Below are 21,206 nucleotides of genomic sequence, written 5' to 3' on the forward strand. Positions count from 1 at the left end.
GAAAACACTTATCTGCTGCCATTCCTGTCCCCAGTGACGTCGTTCTATACACCACTGCAGTCTAGCATGTTCATGCACATTAGTCAACGGTAGGCGGAGAAGTGGACAACGCGCCAGTAACCCAGGCCGTAATAAACAGCGATGGACTCTCGCTCCTGATAGTGTACGATATACTACACTGTTCCACTGTTGCGCCAGAGCCGACGAGGACGCAGATCTGTCGTGCAATGCCATTCGGATGAAGTGTCGATTTTCCCGGGGGGGGGGAGGGGGTTGTCTGGGTGGTGTGACCAGACCCATCTCGTCGTGTTCTACGGCCTTCTGTGAACCATTCTGTACACACCCGTTGCACTGGCGACACACATCGTCGCACACGAGTAGTACTTTCCCAGATGGATGCATCACGTACTCTCATGCCAATAATTCGCCCTCTTTCAAACTTACTCATTTGACGGTACGGTTCTCGCATACTTCTGCGGTGCATCCTGCACGTCTGCTCAAGTCACACTGATCCATTACCTTCTGTTTATAGAGACAACGAGAGCCGCAGGCACATTTTTCCAGTCGGTAGTGGTGCGCCGTTATATCGACGTGGACCTTGAACCTGAGGTCCGACATGGTTCAAATGATAATCATGTCTTCAGAACAAACTAATGCACATGTCCTGTGAATAAGAACTTCCTATCTCTAGTCTTTCCAGGTTCTGGTTTTTATGAACATGAGTGTACATCTATATATATAAAATAACTTGTCCTGACTGATTGACTGACTGACTGACTGACTGACTGACTGACTGACTGACTGACTGACTGACTGACTGACTGACTGACTGACTGACTGATTCATCATCACCGAGCCAAAACTACTTGACATAAAGAAATGAAATTTTGGGCATAGATTCATATTAAGATGTAGGTGCTCGCTAAGAGAGGATTTTTGGATATTCCTTTGCTAAGGGGGTGAAAAGGGGGTTGAAATTTTAAAATGAGTGTATCTATATCTCAAAACTTTGAAAGTTTATAGACGTAAAAATTGGCAATTAGAATCTCCTTTAAAAATAAGGAAATACGCATTTTTTTTCAGAAAATCCCAATAGGAGGGGTGAAAAACGGTGAAAAAGGGGTTGAATGCCTTTAATCAGAATACCGGTACTTACCCATATCTCAGAAACTGAAGATATGACAGACCTGAAAATTGGTACTTTTGATCTCTTTTAAAAATAAAGAAACACGTATTTTTTTGTTTTTGGAAAATCCAATTAATGGGAGGGTGAAAAGGGAGTGAATTTTTAAAACAGTGCATCTATATCTCAAAACTTTTAAAGTTTACAATTGTAAACATAGGTATTTAGAATCTTCATTAACAATAAAGAAACACGTATTTTTTGTTTTCGGAAAATCCCAATAGGAGGGGTTAAAAGGGGTGAAAAATGTATTGAATGCCTTTAATGAGGATACTTATATCTCAGAAACTGAAGATATTACAGACCTGAAAATTGGTACTTTTGATCTCTTTTAAAAATAAAGAAACACGTATTTTTTTTGTTTTTGGAAAATCCAATTAATGGGAGGGTGAAAAGGGAGTGAATTTGTAAAAACAGTGCATCTATATCTCAAAACTTTTAAAGTTTACAGATGTAAAAATAGGTATTTAGAATCTTCATTAACAATAAAGAAACACGTATTTTTTTGTTTTCGGAAAATCCCAATAGGAGGGGTTAAAAGGGGTGAAAAATGGATTGAATGCCTTTAATGAAGATACTTATATCTCAGAAACTGAAGATATTAGAGACCTGAAAATTGGTACTTTTGATCTCTTTTAAAAATAATTAAACACCTATTTTTTTGTTTTTGAAAAATCCAATTAATGGGGGTGAAAAGGGGGGGGTGAATTTTGAAAATGAGTGCATCTATCTCTCAGAACTTTTAAAGTTTACAGATGTAAAAATTGGTATTTAGAATCGCCTTTAAAAATAAAGAAACGTGTATTTTTTGTTTTCGGAAAATCCCAATAGGAGGGGTGAAAAGGGGTGAAAAATGGGTTGAATGCCTTTAATGAGAATACTTATATCACAGAAACTGACGATATTACAGACCTGAAAACTGGTGTTTGGTATCTCCTTTAAAAATAAAGAAGCACGTATTTTTTGTTTTTGGAAACTCCAATTAATGGGGGGTGAGAAGAGGGCGAATTTTTAAAATGAGTATGTCTATATCTCAAAACGTTTAACGTTTATATATGTAAAAATTGGCATTTAGAATCTCCTTAAAAAATAAAGAAACACTTATATTTGTTTTCGGAAAATTCCAATTGGAAGGGTGAAAAAGGGTGAAAATGGGTTGAATGACTTTAATGAGGCTACTTATATTTCAGAACCTGAAAATTAGTGTTTGGTTTCTCCTTTAAAAATAAAGAAACGCGTATTTTTTTGGAAAATCCAATTAATGGGGGGGGGGATGAAAAAGGCATGAACATTTAAAATGAGTGTATCTATATCTCAAACCTTTTAAAGTTTATAGATGTAAAAATTGGTATTTAGAATCTCCTTTCAAAATAAAGAAACACGTATTTTTTTGTTTTCGGAAAATCACAATGGGATGGGTGGAAAAGGGGGAAAAAGGGGTTGAATGCCTTTAATATAGGCTACTTAGGCCTGAAAATTGGTATTTGGGATCTACTTTAAAAATAAAGAAGCAGGTATTTTTCGTTTTTGGAAAATCCAAATAATGGGGGTTGAAAAGGGGGGAGAAATTTTAAAATGAGTGTGTCTACATCTCAAAACTTTAAAAGGTAAAACATGTTAAAATTGGTATTTAGAATCTCCTTTAAAAATAAAGGAACACGTATTTTTTGTTTTCTGTAAATCCCAATAGGAGGGGTGTAAAAGGGTTGAATCCCTTTATGAGGATACGTATATCTCAGAAACTGAAGATATTACAGAACTGAAAATTTGTATATGGGATCTCCTTTAAAAATAAAGAAACACGTATTTTTTGTCTTTGGAAAATCCAATTGATGGCGGTTAAACTGGAGTGACAAATTGGGGTGAATTTTTTGAAAGACTATATCTACAGAATATCTGAGAAAGGTAAAATGTTACAGACGTAAAAAGTGGGTATTTGTAATTTCCTGTAAATGTAAAGAAACATAGGTGATTTGTTTTTGGAAACTCCCCCTAAGGGGAAATAAAAAGGGATGAAATTTTAAAATGAGAATTTCTACAGTATATATAAAAAAACTTAACATGTTACAAAAGTGAAAATGGTATTTTTATCCCTATTAAAAACAAAGAAACGTTTATTTTTAGTTTTCGGAAGTACCACTTGGGTGGAAGGGCGGGGGTGTGTAAAAGTGACTGAAAATGGTGTTGATTTCTTTTAATTAGGCTACTGATATCTCAAAAATGAAGATGTTACAGACGTGAAATTTGATATTTGGAATCTGCTTTAAAAGTAAAGAAACACGTATTTTCGGAAAATCCAATAAAGTGGGGGTGGAGGGGTGTGAAAGAATTGAAAAATTAATTGACTTAATTGTATGAGAATACATACATCTAATAAAAACTTAAGTTGTTACAGACGTGAAAATTGGTATTTGGCTCTCCTTTAAAAACAAAGAAAAACGCGTTTTGAAGGGGAAACCATCCTGGGCGGCGGGAGTGAAAAGGAGTTGAATTCCTTTCATGAGGACACACAAATCAAAAGCTGAAGAAGTTAAGAGTCGTGATAATTGGTATTTAGAAGATCATTTACTATTAAAGAAACAAGTATTTTTGCCGAAAAATTTACCTGCGGGGGGGGGGAGTGAAAGGAAGTGTTAAAAGGTTAATTATTTTTATGGGGATACTTATATCTCAAAACTGAAGGTAATAGAATTGAACATTGGTGTTTGGAATCTCCTTTAAACGTAAAGAAACACGCCTTCTTTTAATTTTTCTTTGGTGGGGGGGGGGGGTTAAATAAACTTAACGGCGGTGGTGTGTAAAGAGAGGTGAGACCAATTGATTTTACTGTTCATAATGTTCTTATAAGGAGCCTCCATTGCTCACTCGGCAGCGCGCCGGTCTCTCACAGCTGGGTTCCGTGGTTCAAATCCCGATCACTCCATGTGATATTCGTGCTGGACAAATCGGAGGCGGGGCAGGTTTTCTCCGGATACTCCGGTTTTCCCTGTCATCATTCATTCCAGCAACACTGTCCAATATTTAATTTCATTTGTCATTCATCGCTTATTGCCCCAGAGGAGTGCTTCGGCAGCCAGCACAATTCCTATTGTCGCCGCTAGATGGGACTTTATTCATTCCATTCCTGACCCTGTCGAATGACTGGAAACAGGCTGTAGATTTTCGATGTACTTATTCTGATCATAAACCGATCATTTTTAATCTTTCCTGGGTTCGATTTCTACAGCCATCTTTTCCTTCGGTGAACATTCTTAGATTACAGTAGACTCTCCTGGCATATAAATAAAAATTTAAACACATTTGAAATAAACGACAGGAATGAGATTGACCGTCAAATTATTAACCTCTATAATAAGGTCAATAATGCACGGAAGTATCTCATTCGTATCGCCAGAAATCCCGCACACTTGCCTACGCGCGACAATGGTGCTGGTCACATTGTCAACAATGACAATAGTAGCAGATGTAATTTACCGCCAAGTAGCGGTCTTGCATCTGGCTGTGGGGTCCTGAACATCTAATGATAATAATAATAATAATAATAATAATAATAATAATAATAATAATAATAATGTTCTGGACCGTCGTCAAATTGTGCGGACCACGCTGGAAACGGGTCCTGGCCTGGTAATGACTACGAATACAGTCAAGCCGCGGGTTCAGTACCGCCAAGGCACCCAAGATGACACCACGCCGGATCTCCTGAAGGATTTGATCCATACTAAAAATGCTTATAGGAAAATATGGCAAAGATTTAGGGACCGAACTGACCACGCGGAATACCTGGACCTACCTCGGGAAGTACGAAATCGATTGCTGGAAAGAAAGATTGAAAAATGTGAGGAACTTTGCCGTAATCTCTCAGAAAACGAGTCAGATCGCGAATTTTGGAGGATTCTCTCAGAAAACGAGTCAGATCGCGAATTTCCGAGGATTATATATAAAACGTTAAGCGTTTAATTATAAATTTCAGTATAATACCGTAGCGAAGCACGGGTATCTTGCTAGTTTAAAGATATTCCTTCAGTCTGTGATTTGTTCACATTCTTCGTGAAACATTCCTTCGCAGAACCGTTCTCTGAGGTACACAAGACTCTACAAATTGCACTAACTACTACAGTTTCAACAGCGCAAACAGAGCGATGTTTCAGCACATTAAAAAGAGTCAAGAATTACCTTAGAAATAGTATGGCTCAAAACAGACTTAATTCACTCGCTGTTTGTTCAATTCATAAGGAGGAAGTTGGTTAAATTCCCAACTTCACCAAGAGAATCATTTAAATGTTGCCAGTCAGAAGAATACGCGTGCTATATTGCTGTATAAGTAAGGTCATTTGGTGACTTCAATTCTATTTCTTTGTTAATAATTATTTAATGTATATATTTAGGCCGATATATCTTGCTACATGTACAATCTTTTGGAGTTTTGTGATACAGTAGGCCTATAGTATAGTGCAGTACAGTATAGAAACGTTTCAAAAATGCCTGCCTCAAACCGATATTCATGGTCAAAAACTTTATATCGGGCCCCACTGGCGGAATTGATCACGAATCGCCATTGTGATCAAGGTGAATAGTTTTACTGCGAATCGTAAGTTCAAATTACAATCTAAAACCCAACTTTCGAGCTTCTAAGAAATTAGATTCTAGAGGTCTGTCGTTTTGCAATTATGTCTCTGTGACTGTTCAAAAGAGCCAACCCACTGGATCGACTTTCACATTTTTATTGTCAGTTACTGTTTATTTTCTTTTGTAAAATTTCCATGGGAGATTTCTAACCCCCAGTAACCCCCGCTTGAACACCCTGCTTTCGAATTTTTTCAAAATGGTAAATACTCTCACAATTCACTAACAAGCCTTCATCGTTAACGCATCTCTGCGGCGAAAAGGTTTATGATCCAGAACGTCGGAGAAATGCTTCACGAATTGCCATGCAGCCGGCTACACGCTCTGATAACATCGAGGAGCACAAAAAGGAAACTAAAACATGTGTCAGCTTGATGTAACTACTTACATCAACGTAATCTAGCAAGAAGAGTTGGTGTCTACTTGTCCTCTGGTGTTGAGAACTTAGGAAATGTGTGACATCAGCTTAGAGCTACTTGCTTACTGATATTAGAAGTGGAGAACTATTTCATATCAGCTCAGAGGTACTTGTTTACCAACCTGAGAAGTGGAGAACTGTGTGATATTTGCTGAAAGCTAAACATTCATTGATCTGCGAATTGGTGGAGAACAGTGTGATATCAGCTGAGAGCTACATTTTCATTGACCTGATAAATGCAGGACTGTGTGATATCAGCTGAGAGCTACACTTTCATGACCTGAGAATGGGGAACTGTGTGATATTAGCTGAGAGCTACTTGTTTACTGATCTGAGAGTGGAGAGATGTGTCATATGAGCTGAGAGCTACTTCTTTACTGACATGAGAAGTGGAAGACTGTGTGATATCAGCTGGGAGCTTATTGTTTACTGACCTCTGGAGCTTATTGTTTACTGACCTCTGAAGTGGAGAAAAGTGTCATATGAGCTGAGAGCTACTTGTTTACTGACCTGAGAAGTGAAGGGGTGTGTCATATGAGCTGAGATCTTCTTGCTTACTGACCTGAGCAGTGGAGAGCTACTTGCCTACTGGTCTGATATATAGAGAAATGTGTGTTATCAGCTAAGACCTAATTGCCTGCTGACCTGAGAACTGGAGAACTGTGTGATATAAGCTGAGAGCTACACCTTTATTGACCTGAGAAGTGGAGAAATGTGTGATATCAGCCCTGAGCTAAACTTTCATTGACCTGAGAAATGGAGAACTATGTGATATCAATTGAGAGCTACTTCTTTACTGACCTGAGAAGTGGAGAACTGTATCATGTGGGCTGACAACTACTTGCTTACTGACCTGCGAAGAGGAGAACTGTGTGACATCAGCAGAAAGCTACTTGCTTACTGACCTCAGACGGGGAGAACTGTGTGACATCAGCTGAGGGCTACTTGGTTACTGACCTCAGAAGTGGAGAGCTGTGTGATGTCAGCAGCGAGCTACTTGTTTACTGACCTGAGAAGTGGAGAGGTGTGTCATATGAGCTGAGAGCTGCTTGTTTACTGACCAGAGAAGTGGAGAGGTGTGTCATATGAGCTGAGAGCTACTTGTTTACTGACCTAAGATGTGGAGAGATGTGTCATATGAGCTGAGAGCTACTTGTTTAATGACCTGAGAAGGTGAGAACTGTGCGACATCAGCTGGGAGCTACTTGTTTACTGACCTGAGAAGTGGAGAGCTGTGTGATATCATGTGGGAGATACTTGCTTACTGACCTCAGAAGTGGAGAGCTATATGATATCAGCTGAGAGCTACAATTTACTGACCTGTAAAGACCTGCCTCACATCAGCTGAGAACTACTGGTTTACTTATCTGAAAAGAGATGAAAGCTGCTGGTTTACTGACCTGACAAGTAACGAGCTGTGTTATTCACAAAGGAAACCCCGACCCACTAAATTCTTTGAACTGTATGTTCGCATGAGAAACGTCTGGTGGAGGAGATCGGACATTGAAAAGTCACTCAAACTTTAACCGGATCAAGAACCTTTTTGTAAGGTTAAATTTGGGAGTGGGGATGGTTGTCTGGCTATTAAGGATTAGCTTTCATTGAGAAGAGCCGACATGGCAAAACATTTTTAAACAATAGACAATAACAGTTAGTTTGACAGAGATTGCTGTGGAGGGTATTGTAATTCGCAGGTGCTTACCAAGTAGAATCAGGTCTACGGCAATATGAACTCCTAAACTGAGAACAACACTACAGTATTGTATATTCATTCTGTACTTTAGCGTAAGGTAATTCAGAATATATCCGTGATTGTAATTTGATTTCTTTCTGAGGTTATGTCCAGGAACGAGAGATAACAATATGAGTTTTGTTCTGTTTAGTGATCTTTCGGAGACTGCAATTACCAAGCTGCCCACGCACGGCCTGAAAGAAGTCGAAGTACTTCGTCTAGAAGACACAGAGAGCCTGAAAACTTTCCCATCAATATACAACTTTGAGGTGAGTACCACCTTTATTAAATATGTTAAAATAAAAGGAAAAGCGAACGGACTCTGGTGTATAATGATAATGATTAAAATTTCAAGACTTCTTACGTCGTGATCATCGTTCCAAGGATTTCAAAGATTTTATTTTTTAATTAAATAATTGGAAATTACATGGGGAGAGACATTGCGTACACCTTCCGACTCTAGGAAAGTGGGGTGTCATGCGAATTTAAGAACTCTAAAATAGTTCTCTTAGCCTCTCGCCTCAAATCTCAAACATATAACGTACTAGTTGTGCCCCTGTTAAACATAGAATCTCCCAGTGTAAGGCTGGGTAACCAAAATCCAGTGGAAAACTGGATCGGTGAGCAAATATGCCTTGGAGGTCATTGGAAGGCGACGAGTTACCACCACTGAAAGAGATCTCACAGCAACCCCATGAAATGCCTTTACACAAATTCTAATGTTTCAGAGTTTGAAGCTTTCCAGTCGGATCTCTGTAAGAATAGGATTGAGAAAAGCCACTGTACCAACAAACATCAAAGAGTCTGTACATATTATAAGAATATTTTGACTCTAGAACATCTATGGTCTTTTGTACACAGGGAAACTCGTAAGAGTAAAGAAATAAATGAACAGTTTGAATTTGACGTTTTGGGAATTAGTGTGACTCACTGGAAAAGTAGTGTGTATTTCAATTGCCTAGAGGAGAACTCCGTGTATTTTTCTGGAAGTAAGGTTCAGAGTCGAAATGGAGTGTCAATATTAGTTCAGTTGTATTTGAATAATACAATTTTAGGTTTTGAATCTATCAGTGTAGAATATTACTTTCATCAAAATGCACCGTCATGCAAGGTCAACACAGTACAAGTCTATGCTCCCACTTCCAGAGCTTCTGATGAAGAAATCAATGAATTCTTCGAAGAAAAGGAGGAAACAATTCGTCATATGTCAAGAAGAGAGATATGACTTACTCAGGGTGACTTCTGCGCCAAGATCGAGGACACAGTTCAAGACACTCATATCAGACATCTGATGGAGCCGTATATGGCCTGCCTACAAGAAATGAACGAGGAAAACGTCTGCAGGAATTTTGTTTGTAACACGATTTGTTTGGACAACACTTTTCGAAGACTATGTTCGGTGACGCTACACCTGTTTACCAGATTGATTACATATTGAAGAGAAAACCATAGAGAAAATCTAATCTCGATTGTAAGACTTTCCCAGGCGCAGATTGCGATAGTGACCATATCACCCAGTATCAGAAACATGTGATAAATTATAAGCATTGTCATGTCGATTCTTAACGAAATCGGTAAGAACTTGCCAAATGCATGACAACCCTGGCTGTCGAACAACACACTGCATTTAATCAAGGAGAGAATTAAATACAGAGGGCTTGCGAACAAATGAAAAGGAAGAGAGATATCCCGTGAGATACAACTGAACCGTAAAATAGACAAGACTCAATTCGTTCCTAACTTACAGAATGTGCAGACCATCAAAACGCTAACTAAATTCATGACTTATTCAAGGAATTCTCCAGTACCGCTCTAGATTTTAAGCCCTTATCTGGGTGGTAGATGATGAGGATGGCAGACCTATTGGTGACTGAGTCGCTGCTTCTGAAACATGGAGATAATATTTTACTAACTTCTAGGCAAATCAAAATACTGGAAAAGAACGATCGAACAAAATTTAGTGTCCTGAACGAGAAGAAGGACCTCATATTCTGCGCACTGAAACTAACAAGCCATGAGGGCAAAACCCCAGGAAATGACAAGATTTCGTGAGATACGATGAACAAGATGGGAGATGAAGGGACAAACACATTTCATTGTATATGTAATAAACTAGAGAATGACCAGAAGACTGGACATGTTAAATCTTTGTCCCTATATATAAAAATGGCTCTGTCAAGTACTGCTCTAACCATCGCACTATTTCACTGATTCTTATCAAAGTTCTTATAACATATTATGAATTAATATATTAAACTTTACAAACAACCTAAAAATGTCTCCTCGACGAGCTGGCTTCTTTCAAGGGAAGGAAACTCGGGAACGCATTCTAAATTTGCGACACATTGTTGAGAAGACTCGTGAGTTCTGCATCCCTTTCTTAATCTGATTTTTGGACTATGCAAAGAGGTTTGATTGTGTTGCATGGGATCAACTTTAGCGGATTCTTGTGGAATCAGGGTTCCGACTTTCTTAATAAAAATATTGTATAACAACTACATGGCAGCTGTTTGCGTAGATGATATCACCTCAGAACGTTTCAGAACGTTCCAAGGATTGAGCCTAGCCTACAACTTCTCCGTTTAGCTGTTCAACATTTACGGTCAATACATCATCTGAAAAGCGCTAGATGGATGGACTGGAGGATTTTCAATCGGCGGTAGAAGATTTAACAGACTACGTTTTGCTGATGATATCGTTCTTATTATCAACAATGAGTCAGAACTCGCGAACATCCTGTACAGAAAAACATATGTCAGCTTAGAATATAGATTAAGGAAGGATTCAGATACGTCTAAGCTTATGGTAATTGATCGAGGAATTGAGCTTCACCTCAAAAGGTGACTGAAGAGATTACAAGTTGTGGATAACTGTGTTTACTTGTGATCATTTATCAACATTTTAGACAGTTCGGAGAAAGTGATCAAAAGGTGGATTGCCACTGGACAAGTCACCAAGAGTAAGCTGTACAATATCTGGCAAAATAGATCTACTAAAAATAGTAGATGCGATGAAGAAGATGGTAGATAAAGGGAGAGACACATTTCACTGTATATGTAATAAACTAGAGAATGGCCAGAAAACTGGATGGACTGGACGATTTTCAATCGACGGTAGAAGATTTAGGAGCCTACGCTTTGAGGATGGCAAACCTATTGGTGACTGGTTCGCTGTTACTGAGACATGGAGATAATATATTACTAACTTCTAGGCAAGTCAAAATAATGGAAAGAAACGATCGGTCCAAATTCTCATTGACAAGATTTCTGGAGATATGATCAAGAAAATGAAGGGAGAGACACATTTAATTTTGTATGTAATAAACTAGAGTATGACCAGAAGGCTGGACATATTAAACCTTTGTCTCTACATATAAGAATGGCTCTGTCAGGAACTGCTCTAACTATCGCACTACCGGGAGAGTTGGCGGTGCGGTTAGGAGCGTGCAGCTGTGAGCTCGCATCCAGGAGATAGTGGGTTCGAATCGCACTGTCGGCAGCCCTGAAGATGGTTTCCCGTGGTTTCCCATTTTCACACCAGGCAAATGCTGGGGCTGTACTTTAATTAAGGCCACGGCCGCTTTCTTCGCAGTCCTAGACCTTTCCTGTCCCATCGTCGCCATAATACTTATCCGTGTCGGTGCGACGTAAAGCAAACTAGCAAGCAACTATCGCACTATTTCACTGATTTCTTACGTAAGTTTTTATTACATATTATGAATTATCATCTTAAATTTTGCAAACAACCTAAAAATATCTCCTCGACGATGTCTTCCTTCAAAATTGTGCACATGCATTTTCTTCCTAATTCTAAAAATTTTCAAGAATAAACAACTAATCTTGTTTTAAGAAAGGCATGTGTATACAGGATTTAAATTAAATTTCCTATCAAAATAAATATATCTATATTTCTTAGTAACTAACGGCTTGTCATAAAATTGCACTTTTAACATGGTAAGGGAACTCTTCGAGTCTGCGGCGCAGGACACTCGTGCATCAAGCGCAATACAGCTGGATGTTAAGGGTGAAAATAGTTACTTGTATCAGTTAGTGGCGCAAGTCCATCAATTGTTATACTTTTTCACTCTGTGAGAAAAAGAGTCAATCAATCAATCAATCAATCAATCAATCAATCAATGACTACTGATCTGCATTTAGGGCAGTCGCCCAGGCGGCAGATTCCCTATTTGTTGTTATCCTAGACCTTTCTTAAATTATTGCAAATAAATTGGAAATTTATTGAACATCTCCCTTGGTAAGTTATTCCAATCCCCAACTCCCCTTCCTATAAACGAATATTTGCCCCAATTTGTCATCTTGAATTCCAACATTATCTTCATATTGTGATCTTTCTTACTTATAAAGACACCACTCAAACTTATTCGTCTACTGATGTCATTCCACGCCATCTCTCCACTGGCAGCTCGGAACATGCCACTTAGTCGAGCAGCTCGTTTCCTTTCTCCGAAATCTTCCCAGCCCAAACTTTGCAACATTCTTGTAACCCTACTCCTTTGTCGGAAATCACCCTGAACAAATCGAGCTGTTTTTCTTTGGATTTAAGCCAGTTCTTGAATCAAGTAACCCTGGTGAGGGTCCCATACACTGGAACCATACTCTAGTTGGGGTCTTACCAGAGAATTATATGCCCTCTCCTTTACATCCTTACTACAACTCATAAATACCCTCATAACCATGTGCAGAGATCTGTACCCTTTATTTACAATCCCATTTATGTGATACCTCAATGATGATCTTTCCTTATATTAATACCTTTGTACTTACAATGATCCCCAAATGACACTTTCACCCCATCAACGCAGTAATTAAAACTGAGAGAACTTTTCCTCGTTGTGAAACTCACAACCTGACTTTTAACCCCGTTTATCGTCAATACCATTGCCTACTGTCCATCTCACAACATTATCGAGGTAATTTTGCAGTTGCTCAAAATCTGGTAACTTATTTATTACTCTGCACAGAATAACATCGTCTGCAAAAGGCCTCATCTCTTTACACATACCTTTGATATATATAAGAAAACATAAAGGTCCAAAAGCACTACCTTGAGGAATTCCAATCTTAATAATTAGATGGTCAGATAAAGCTCCGCCTATTCTAATTCTCTGAGATCTATTTTCTAGAAATATAACCACCCATTCAGTCACTCCTTTGTCAAGTCCAATTGCACGCATTTTTGCCAGTAGTCTCCCACGATCTACCCTATCAAATGCCTTAGACAGGTCAATCGCGATACAGTCCATTTGACATCTTGAATCCAGGATATCTGTTATATCTTGCCGGAATCCTACAAGTTGAGCTTCAATGGAATAACATTTCCTAAACACAAAATGCCTTCTCTCAAACCAGTTATTAATTTCGCAAACATATCTACTGTAATCAGAAAGAATTCTTTCCAAAAGTTTGCATACAATGCATATCAAACTGACTAGCCTGTAATTTTCAGCTTTATGTGTATCACTCCTTCCTTTATACACAGGGGCTACAATAGCAACTCTCCATTCATTTGGTATAGATCCTTCATGCAAACAATAATCAAATAAGTACTTCAGATATGGTACTTTATCCCAACCCACTGTGTTTAGTATATCCCCCGAAACCTTATCAATTCCAGCTGCTTTTCTAGTTTTCAAATTTTGTATCTTGCTGTAAATGTCATTGTTGTCATAGGTACATTTTAATACTTTTTTAGTATTAGTCACCTCCTCTATCTGGACATTATTCTTGTAACCAACAATCTTTACATACTGCTGACTGAATACTTCTGCCTTTTGAAGATCCTCGCATACACACTGCCCTTGTTCATTAATGATTCCTGTAATGTACTTCTTGGAACCTGTTTCTGCCTTAAAGTACCTATAAATACTCTTCCATTCTTCACTAAAATGTGCATGACCGAAAAATGTGCTTGCCATCATGTTATCCTTAGCTGACTTCTTTGCTAGATTCTAAGGAATAGAATTAAGTAATTTAATAGATATATATTTACCAGATATTGTAATAGGAGTTGAATCATGGCTGAGAAATGATATAATGGATGCAGAAATTTTCTCATGGCACTGGAGTGTGTATCGTAGAGATAGGATAGGAAAGGTGGGAGGGGGAGTTTTCATTCTGGTGAAAGAAGAATTTGTAAGCTACGAAAAAGTTAAAGATGAGACACATGAAATTCTAGGTGTAAGGCTCATTTCTAAAGATAACAGGCAACTTGATATATTTGGAGTGTACAGATCGGGAAAGGGTAGCACTGATGCGGATTCGGAATTATTTGATAGGATAGTCAGCTATGTGGGAAACGACATGGAAAGAAATGTGATTGTAGCGGGAGATCTGAATTTGCCAGATGTCAATTGGGAAGGAAATGCGAACGACAGGAAGCATGACTAACAAATGGCAAATAAGTTAATATGGGAAGGACAGCTGATTCAGAAAGTGATGGAACCAACCAGAGGGAAAAATATCCTGGATGTCGTGCTGATAAAACCAGATGAGCTCTATAGGGAAACTGAAGTAATAGATGGTATTAGTGATCATGAAGATGTTTTTGTGGTAGTTAAAAATAAATGCGATAGAAAGGAAGGTCTTAAAAGTAGGACTGTTAGGCAGTACCATATGGCTGATAAAGCAGGTATGAGGCAGTTTCTAAAAAGTAACTATGATCGGTGGAAAACGGTAAATAAAAATGTAAACAGACTCTGGGATGGGTTTAAAGAAATTGTTGAGGAATGCGAAAACAGGTTTGTACCTTTAAGGGTGGTAAGGAATGGTAAAGACCCACCTTATTATAATAGAGAAATAAAGAGACTAAGAAGGAGGTGCAGACTGGAAAGAAATAGAGTTAGAAATGGCTGTGGAAGTAAGGAGAAATTGATGGAACTTACTAGAAAATTGAATCTAGCAAAGAAGGCAGCTAAGGATAACATGATGGCAAGCATAATTGGCAGTCATACAAAGTTTAGTGAAAAATGGAAGGGTATGTATAAGTATTTTAAGGCAGAAACAGGTTCCAAGAAGGACATTCCAGGAATAATTAATGAACAAGGGGTGTGTGTATGTGAGGATCTTCAAAAGGCAGAAGTATTCAGTCAGCAGTATGTAAAGATTGTTGGTTACATGGATAATGTCGAGATAGAGGAAGAGACTAAGGCCAAAAAATTAATAAAATTTACATATGATAACAATGACATTTACAATAAGATACAAAAGTTGAAAACTAGAAAAGCGGCTGGAATTGATCAGATTTCTGGGGATATACTAAAGACAATGGGTTGGAATGTAGTACCATATCTGAAGTACTTATTTGATTATTGTTTGGTCGAAGGAGCTATACCAGATGAATGGAGAGTTGCTATAGTAGCCCCTGTGTATAAAGGAAAGGGTGATAGACATAAAGCTGAAAATTACAGGCCAGTAAGTTTGACATGCATTGTATGTAAGCTTTGGGAAGGCATTCTTTCTGATTATATTAGACATGTTTGTGAAATTAATAACTGGTTCGATAGAAGGCAATTCGGTTTTAGGAAAGGTTATTCTACTGAAGCTCAACTTGTAGGATTCCAGCAAGATATAGCAGATATCTTGGATTCTGGAGGTCAAATGGACTGTATCGCGATTGACATGTCTAAAGCATTTGATAGGGTGGATCATGGGAGCCTACTGGCAAAACTGAGTGCAATTGGACTAGACAAAAGAGTGACTGGATGGGTTGCTATATTTCTAGAAAATAGATCTCAGAGAGTTAGAGTAGGTGAAGCTTTGTCTGACCCTGTAATAGTTGAGAGGGGAGTTCCTCAGGGCAGTGTTATCGGACCTTTATGTTTTCTTATATATATAAATGATATGAGTAAAGGAGTGGAATCGGAGGTAAGGCTTTTTGCGGATGATGTTATTCTCTATAGAGTGATAAATAAGTTACAAGATTGTGAACAACTGCAACGTGACCTCGAAAATGTTGTGAGATGAACAGCAGGCAATGGTATGTTGATAAACGGGGCTAAAATTCAGGTTGTGAGTTTCACAAATAGGAAAAGTCCTCTCAGTTTTAATTACTGCGTTGATGGGGTGAAAGTTCCTTTTGGGGATCATTGTAAGTATCTAGGTGTTAATATAAGGAAAGATCTTCACTGGGGTAATCACATAAATGGGATTGTATATAAAGGGTACCGATCTCTACACATGGTTATGAGGGTGTTTAGGGGTTGTAGTAAGGATGTAAAGGAGAGTGCATATAAGTCTCTGGTAAGACCCCAACTAGAGTATGGTTCCAGTGTATGGGACCCTCATCAGGATTACCTGATTCAAGAACTGGAAAAAATCCAAAGAAAAGCAGCTCGATTTGTTCTGGGTGATTTCCGACAAAAGAGTAGCGTTACAAAAATGTTGCAATGTTTGGGTTGGGAAGAATTGAGAGAAAGAAGAAGAGCTGCTCGACTAAGTGGTATGTTCCGAGCTGTCAGCGGAGATATGGCGTGGAATGACATTAGTAGACGAATAGGTTTGAATGGCGTTTATAAAAGTAGGAAAGATCACGATATGAAGATAACGTTGGAATTCAAGAGGACAAACTGGGGCAAATATTCATTTATAGGAAGGGGAGTTAGGGATTGGAATAACTTACCAAGGGAGATGTTCAATAAATTTCCAATTTCTTTGAAATCATTTAGGAAAAGGCTAGGAAAGCAACAGATAGGGAATCTGCCACCTGGGCGACTGCCCTAAATGCAGATCAGTATTGATTGACCTAGGAGTATTGATTTCCATGTAAGTCCCTTCAATTTCTCCTTGCTTTCTCAGCCATTTCTAAATCTATTTCTTTCCAACCTGCACCTCCTTCTTAGTCTCTTTACTTCTCTGTTATAATATAGTGGATCTTTACCATTCCTTACTACCTTCAAAGGTAAAAACCTATTTTCACATTCCTCAACAATTGCTTTAAACCCATCCCAGTGTCTGTTTACATTTTTATTTACCGTTTTCCACCGATCAGTTAATTTTTAAAAACTCCCTCATGCCTGTTTTAATCAGCCAAATGGTACTGCCTAATAGTCCTAATTTTAATACATTTCTTTCTTTCACATTTATTTTTAACTACCACAAAAACAGCTTCGTGATCACTAATACCATCTATTACTTCGGTTTCTCTATAGAGCTCATCTGGTATTACCAGCACCACATCCAGAATATTCTTCCCTCTAGTTGGTTCCATAACTTTCTGAATCAGATTCCCTTCCCATATTAACTTATTTACCATTTCTTGGTCATGCTCTTCCTGTCGTTCACATTACCTTCCCAATTGACATTTGGTAAATTGAGATCACCCGCTGCAATCACGTTCCTTTCTTTATCGTTTCCCACAAAGCCGATTATATTATCAAATAATTCTGAATCAGCGTTAGCGCTACCCTTCCCCGGTCTGTACACTCCAAAGACGTCAAGTAGCCTATTATCTTTAGAAATGAGCCTTACATCTACAATTTCACGTTTGTCACCTTTAACTTTTTCGTAGCTTACAATTTCTTCTTTCACCAGAATGAATACTACCCCTCCTACCGTTCCTATCCTATCTCTACGATACACACTCCAGTTCCGTGTGAAAATTTCTGCATTCATTTTATCATTTCTCAGCCATGATTCAACTCATATTACAATATCTGTTGAGTATATATCTATTAAATTGCTTAATTCTATTCCTTACTTTACAATACTTCTACAGTTCAGTTTGTTAAGGTGAAAGGCGGGGCAATGAAACAAATGTAAACCAAGCCAAAAGAAATGTATATCTGGGTTCCTTATAGAAGAAGATACTGCTTATTCTGTTAGAAGTACGGGTTCTGGAAAAAGAAATAATTCCTGGCTATGATTTTGGACACGATAATTGTTGTAGAGGCCAAGGGGAGGCATGAAATTTGACAGAGGGTGAACAGAGGTACTGTAAGTTATTACTGGATTGTTCACTGTTATTACCAACAGCGCACAAAGCGGGCGTAGCTGTGGTAACTGGTAGTAAGAATACAGGGTGACCAAAAGTCCGTTAACATTTGACGATGCAATACTTCACGGAATATTGGAGGTAGAGAGGTAATAATTGACACAAATTATTGGTTTGACATGAAGTTTTAATGACACCAAAATAAAGTAAATAAAGCTTCACCAACATTGTCTTTTCTGGTAACGTCAACATGCCGCGATTGCTGACGTATCAGACGCACTCCCTCATGACAGCTCCTTTTATACCGTACACTGACGTGTTGCTATCCAGCGCCATCTGTTGGCCTGTTTTTGCTCTCTATGTTGGTGTCAATAATACCCTATGTCATGTCAAGAATGTGTGGCCATTGTGTACCTGGTATGTTGCTGTCCAGTGCCATGTGCTGGTCATTTTGTTTACTTTGTTTTGGTGTCAGCAAAACCCCATGTCATGCCAGTCATGTGTGTCAATTATTACCTCTTTATATCCAATATTCCGTTAGTATTGCCTCTTCGAATGTTAACGAAATTTTGGGTCATCCTGTATACTAAACCTAGAGACTTTATTATAATCATCCCTTTTAATTTACTATAAAAGTTACAATAATTTACATGTTCTTGTTTCTTTTTTTTTGTCAGTATATGCAGACAGCCTCGCTTACGTACCCATACCACTGCTGCGCATTTCAGTTTCCTGCCACCCACGCACCTGAGGAGTACATCAGACACAAGGTAAGATAAGAAAAATATATATTTGATAGATTCATGCAATACTCCTTACATAATTACAGTGCATTACCATGTAATGATTAAAATGTGTCAGACCCTTTTCATATCCCGTCTTAATTATTAATCGTTTTCTGTGACTTTTGCTGTCTGTTCAGACGGTACTATTTACACTCCCAAGCAATAAATCAGTATTTCGTCCACGTGCATTACAGTAGTTGAATATTATCGACTGTCATGAACACTCCAGACCAGGAAGTTGTAATCCCTTAAACCCGATCATGGGTACGTTCCATGTGCCTTTTACGTTTCTTGAGCTTTCTCCACAACTTTCTTAAGGTGGAAATAGCAGCTTTTGGACAGACACTCCTCAACTTTTCTTATGGTCATCTTTTGCACAAAATACTTAAGGCTTCAAAAATAAGCATTAATGGTGCAAAGTATCTTTACTGGATATGTGTAAAAGTTGTATTTTTCCAATACCCGTCTACCTTTCACAGGAAGGTAAACTGAATTCTCAAACTGTATCTCTTACCCTCATATTACCGAAGTAAGAACATATTCGATAATTCATAGTAAAGTCCACTGCACGAAAGGCCATGGAATATTCTGGGAGAATGGATGATTAAGACTTCATCTATTACCTATGCCCAGCTGTCATCACTCCCGGGACGCAACCTGGTATTCAATCAATCACTACTGTTCTGCATTTAGGACAGTCGCCCAGCCTTTCCTTAAATGATCGCAAAGAAAGGTGTGAATGAAACCCAGGGCCACGGGTGTGTCCAGAAGTGGAAATTTCGCATCAAAATGTCTCGGTTTGTTAAATAAAAACTGAAACTTCACGCTTCCAGAGGAATCAAGTGCGCCTAAACTGTCCTGTTTTGATAGATCGCACGTGTATAGACATACATGTATACACACATCAAACGATGCATTGTTATATCTATCAGTGATCAGTATGCAACCCAATGAGAATCACCTTAGTGATCGCAAAACCATTACCAGCTAGTAATGCGTCTTCTTCTTCCGTGAATTTTACCCAGAAATTATTGAACTGGGATTAATCATTGTCCCCTATACCCACTTCTGGTCTCCAGTACGAGATGTGGGTGGTTTTATTTTATTTTTTCTGGTGTTTTAACGTCGCATTAATAACACATCGAAGGTTTCAGTGACGCCAGGATTAGGAATGTGCAAGGATTGTAAGATTAGCGGTCGTGGCTTCAACTCAAGTATAGCCCCGCCATTTGAAGCACGGAAAACCATCTTCAGGGCTACCAACGGCAAGATTCGAACCCATCACCTTCCAAATACAAGCTCACAGCAACGTGACCCGAACCGCGTAGGCAGCTCGCTTTGTGGTTCTTGTTCTATTTCGTGAATCATGGGGAAATAGGTGGTCTGTCAAGATGTGCTGAGGGTCAAGATATCGCTACAATAAAAGCAGTCGTCTCGGCTATTCATGTATCCACACTGTTAGAATTACACAATCCACAGCTACGCCTTCATCGTTAAAACTGTGTACTTACTGTGTATATGTGCATTTAAGGCCAGCACTCTGCTTCACAAGAAGTATACTTAAAATATTTAAGCAAGTTACTTCATTAATTAATGTGAAATCTACGAGAGAGTAGAGTCACATTCCATGAATAAAATAAGCACTGAAAATTCCGCTGTATGCTGGATAAAAAGGGAACAGAACGAAGCAAATACAACGACGGGCAGAGAGGATAAAAGAATTAAAGTACATTAAAAGTACCTTACGTGTTATAATGACTCGAAATAAGAAGGCTAGCTAGCAAGCTTACAGCTTTTCGTGATTGTTGATATCGTGATCAGAGCCATGAGAACTCCAGATTTATTCAGAGATTTGATCATTCATTTTAAAATTCCCATATGTATTGGTTCCGTTTAGAATCGCGGCCGCCGGTTCTCAGTCATCATGCCCCAGGAAAAGTGCAGCTTTACATAAATGCACTCCTGGAGCCTTCACATCAGTGTTCCTCCACACATCGACTAACTTATGGCAGTAAACTTGTTCCCTGGAATGTCGTTCCCACACTTACTGATTACTATAGTGCATTATGGTTTGGAATACCATGAATGGAAAGTTACAAATTTCATAGCACGCCCGGTATACGCTAGAGTTCTATTTCCTCTTCTCTCTTCACGGATGTTGCTTGATACGACTTTTATACAAGTTGAATTGAATTAACCTGCACAATTATATTTACTAGCATGTGTCTTATGCTCACTAATTTGTTAGTTAGCGGCCATATTGGCCAAGGTGGCAAGGATTCCTACCCTGACTCTTTGAAGGAGGACTTCAGTCCTGTAGTGAGGGTTGAAAGTGGGAGCGCTTAGTCTTCCGAAAGCAGCTGCGAAGAATCCACATTTGGACCGTCCTAGCAGAGGTCGTCTGTGGTTCCACATGTTAGTGTCAGACGAATGTCGAAATGGCATCAAACAAGTTAGCCATGACAGCTTCCTTCCCAATTCCAGCTCGTATTAGTCACAAAAAAGCAAGGTAAA

General features: G+C 38.6%; 1 protein-coding gene across 1 annotated transcript in view; it reads left to right on the top strand.

Moving 5' to 3' along the window:
• The window catches only part of LOC136863511 (lutropin-choriogonadotropic hormone receptor-like), a 132,775-nt gene that overhangs the window by 28,874 nt on the left and 82,695 nt on the right, over window positions 1-21,206 (top strand). Inside the window, exons 2-3 of the mRNA XM_068225976.1 lie at window positions 8,111-8,228; window positions 18,585-18,677. Of these exons, the coding sequence (XP_068082077.1) occupies window positions 8,111-8,228; window positions 18,585-18,677 (211 nt within the window). The remainder of the gene's footprint in view (window positions 1-8,110; window positions 8,229-18,584; window positions 18,678-21,206) is intronic.

This window comes from Anabrus simplex, chromosome 2 (assembly GCF_040414725.1).
Source record: "Anabrus simplex isolate iqAnaSimp1 chromosome 2, ASM4041472v1, whole genome shotgun sequence".
Classification (NCBI taxonomy): Eukaryota; Metazoa; Arthropoda; class Insecta; order Orthoptera; family Tettigoniidae; genus Anabrus; species Anabrus simplex.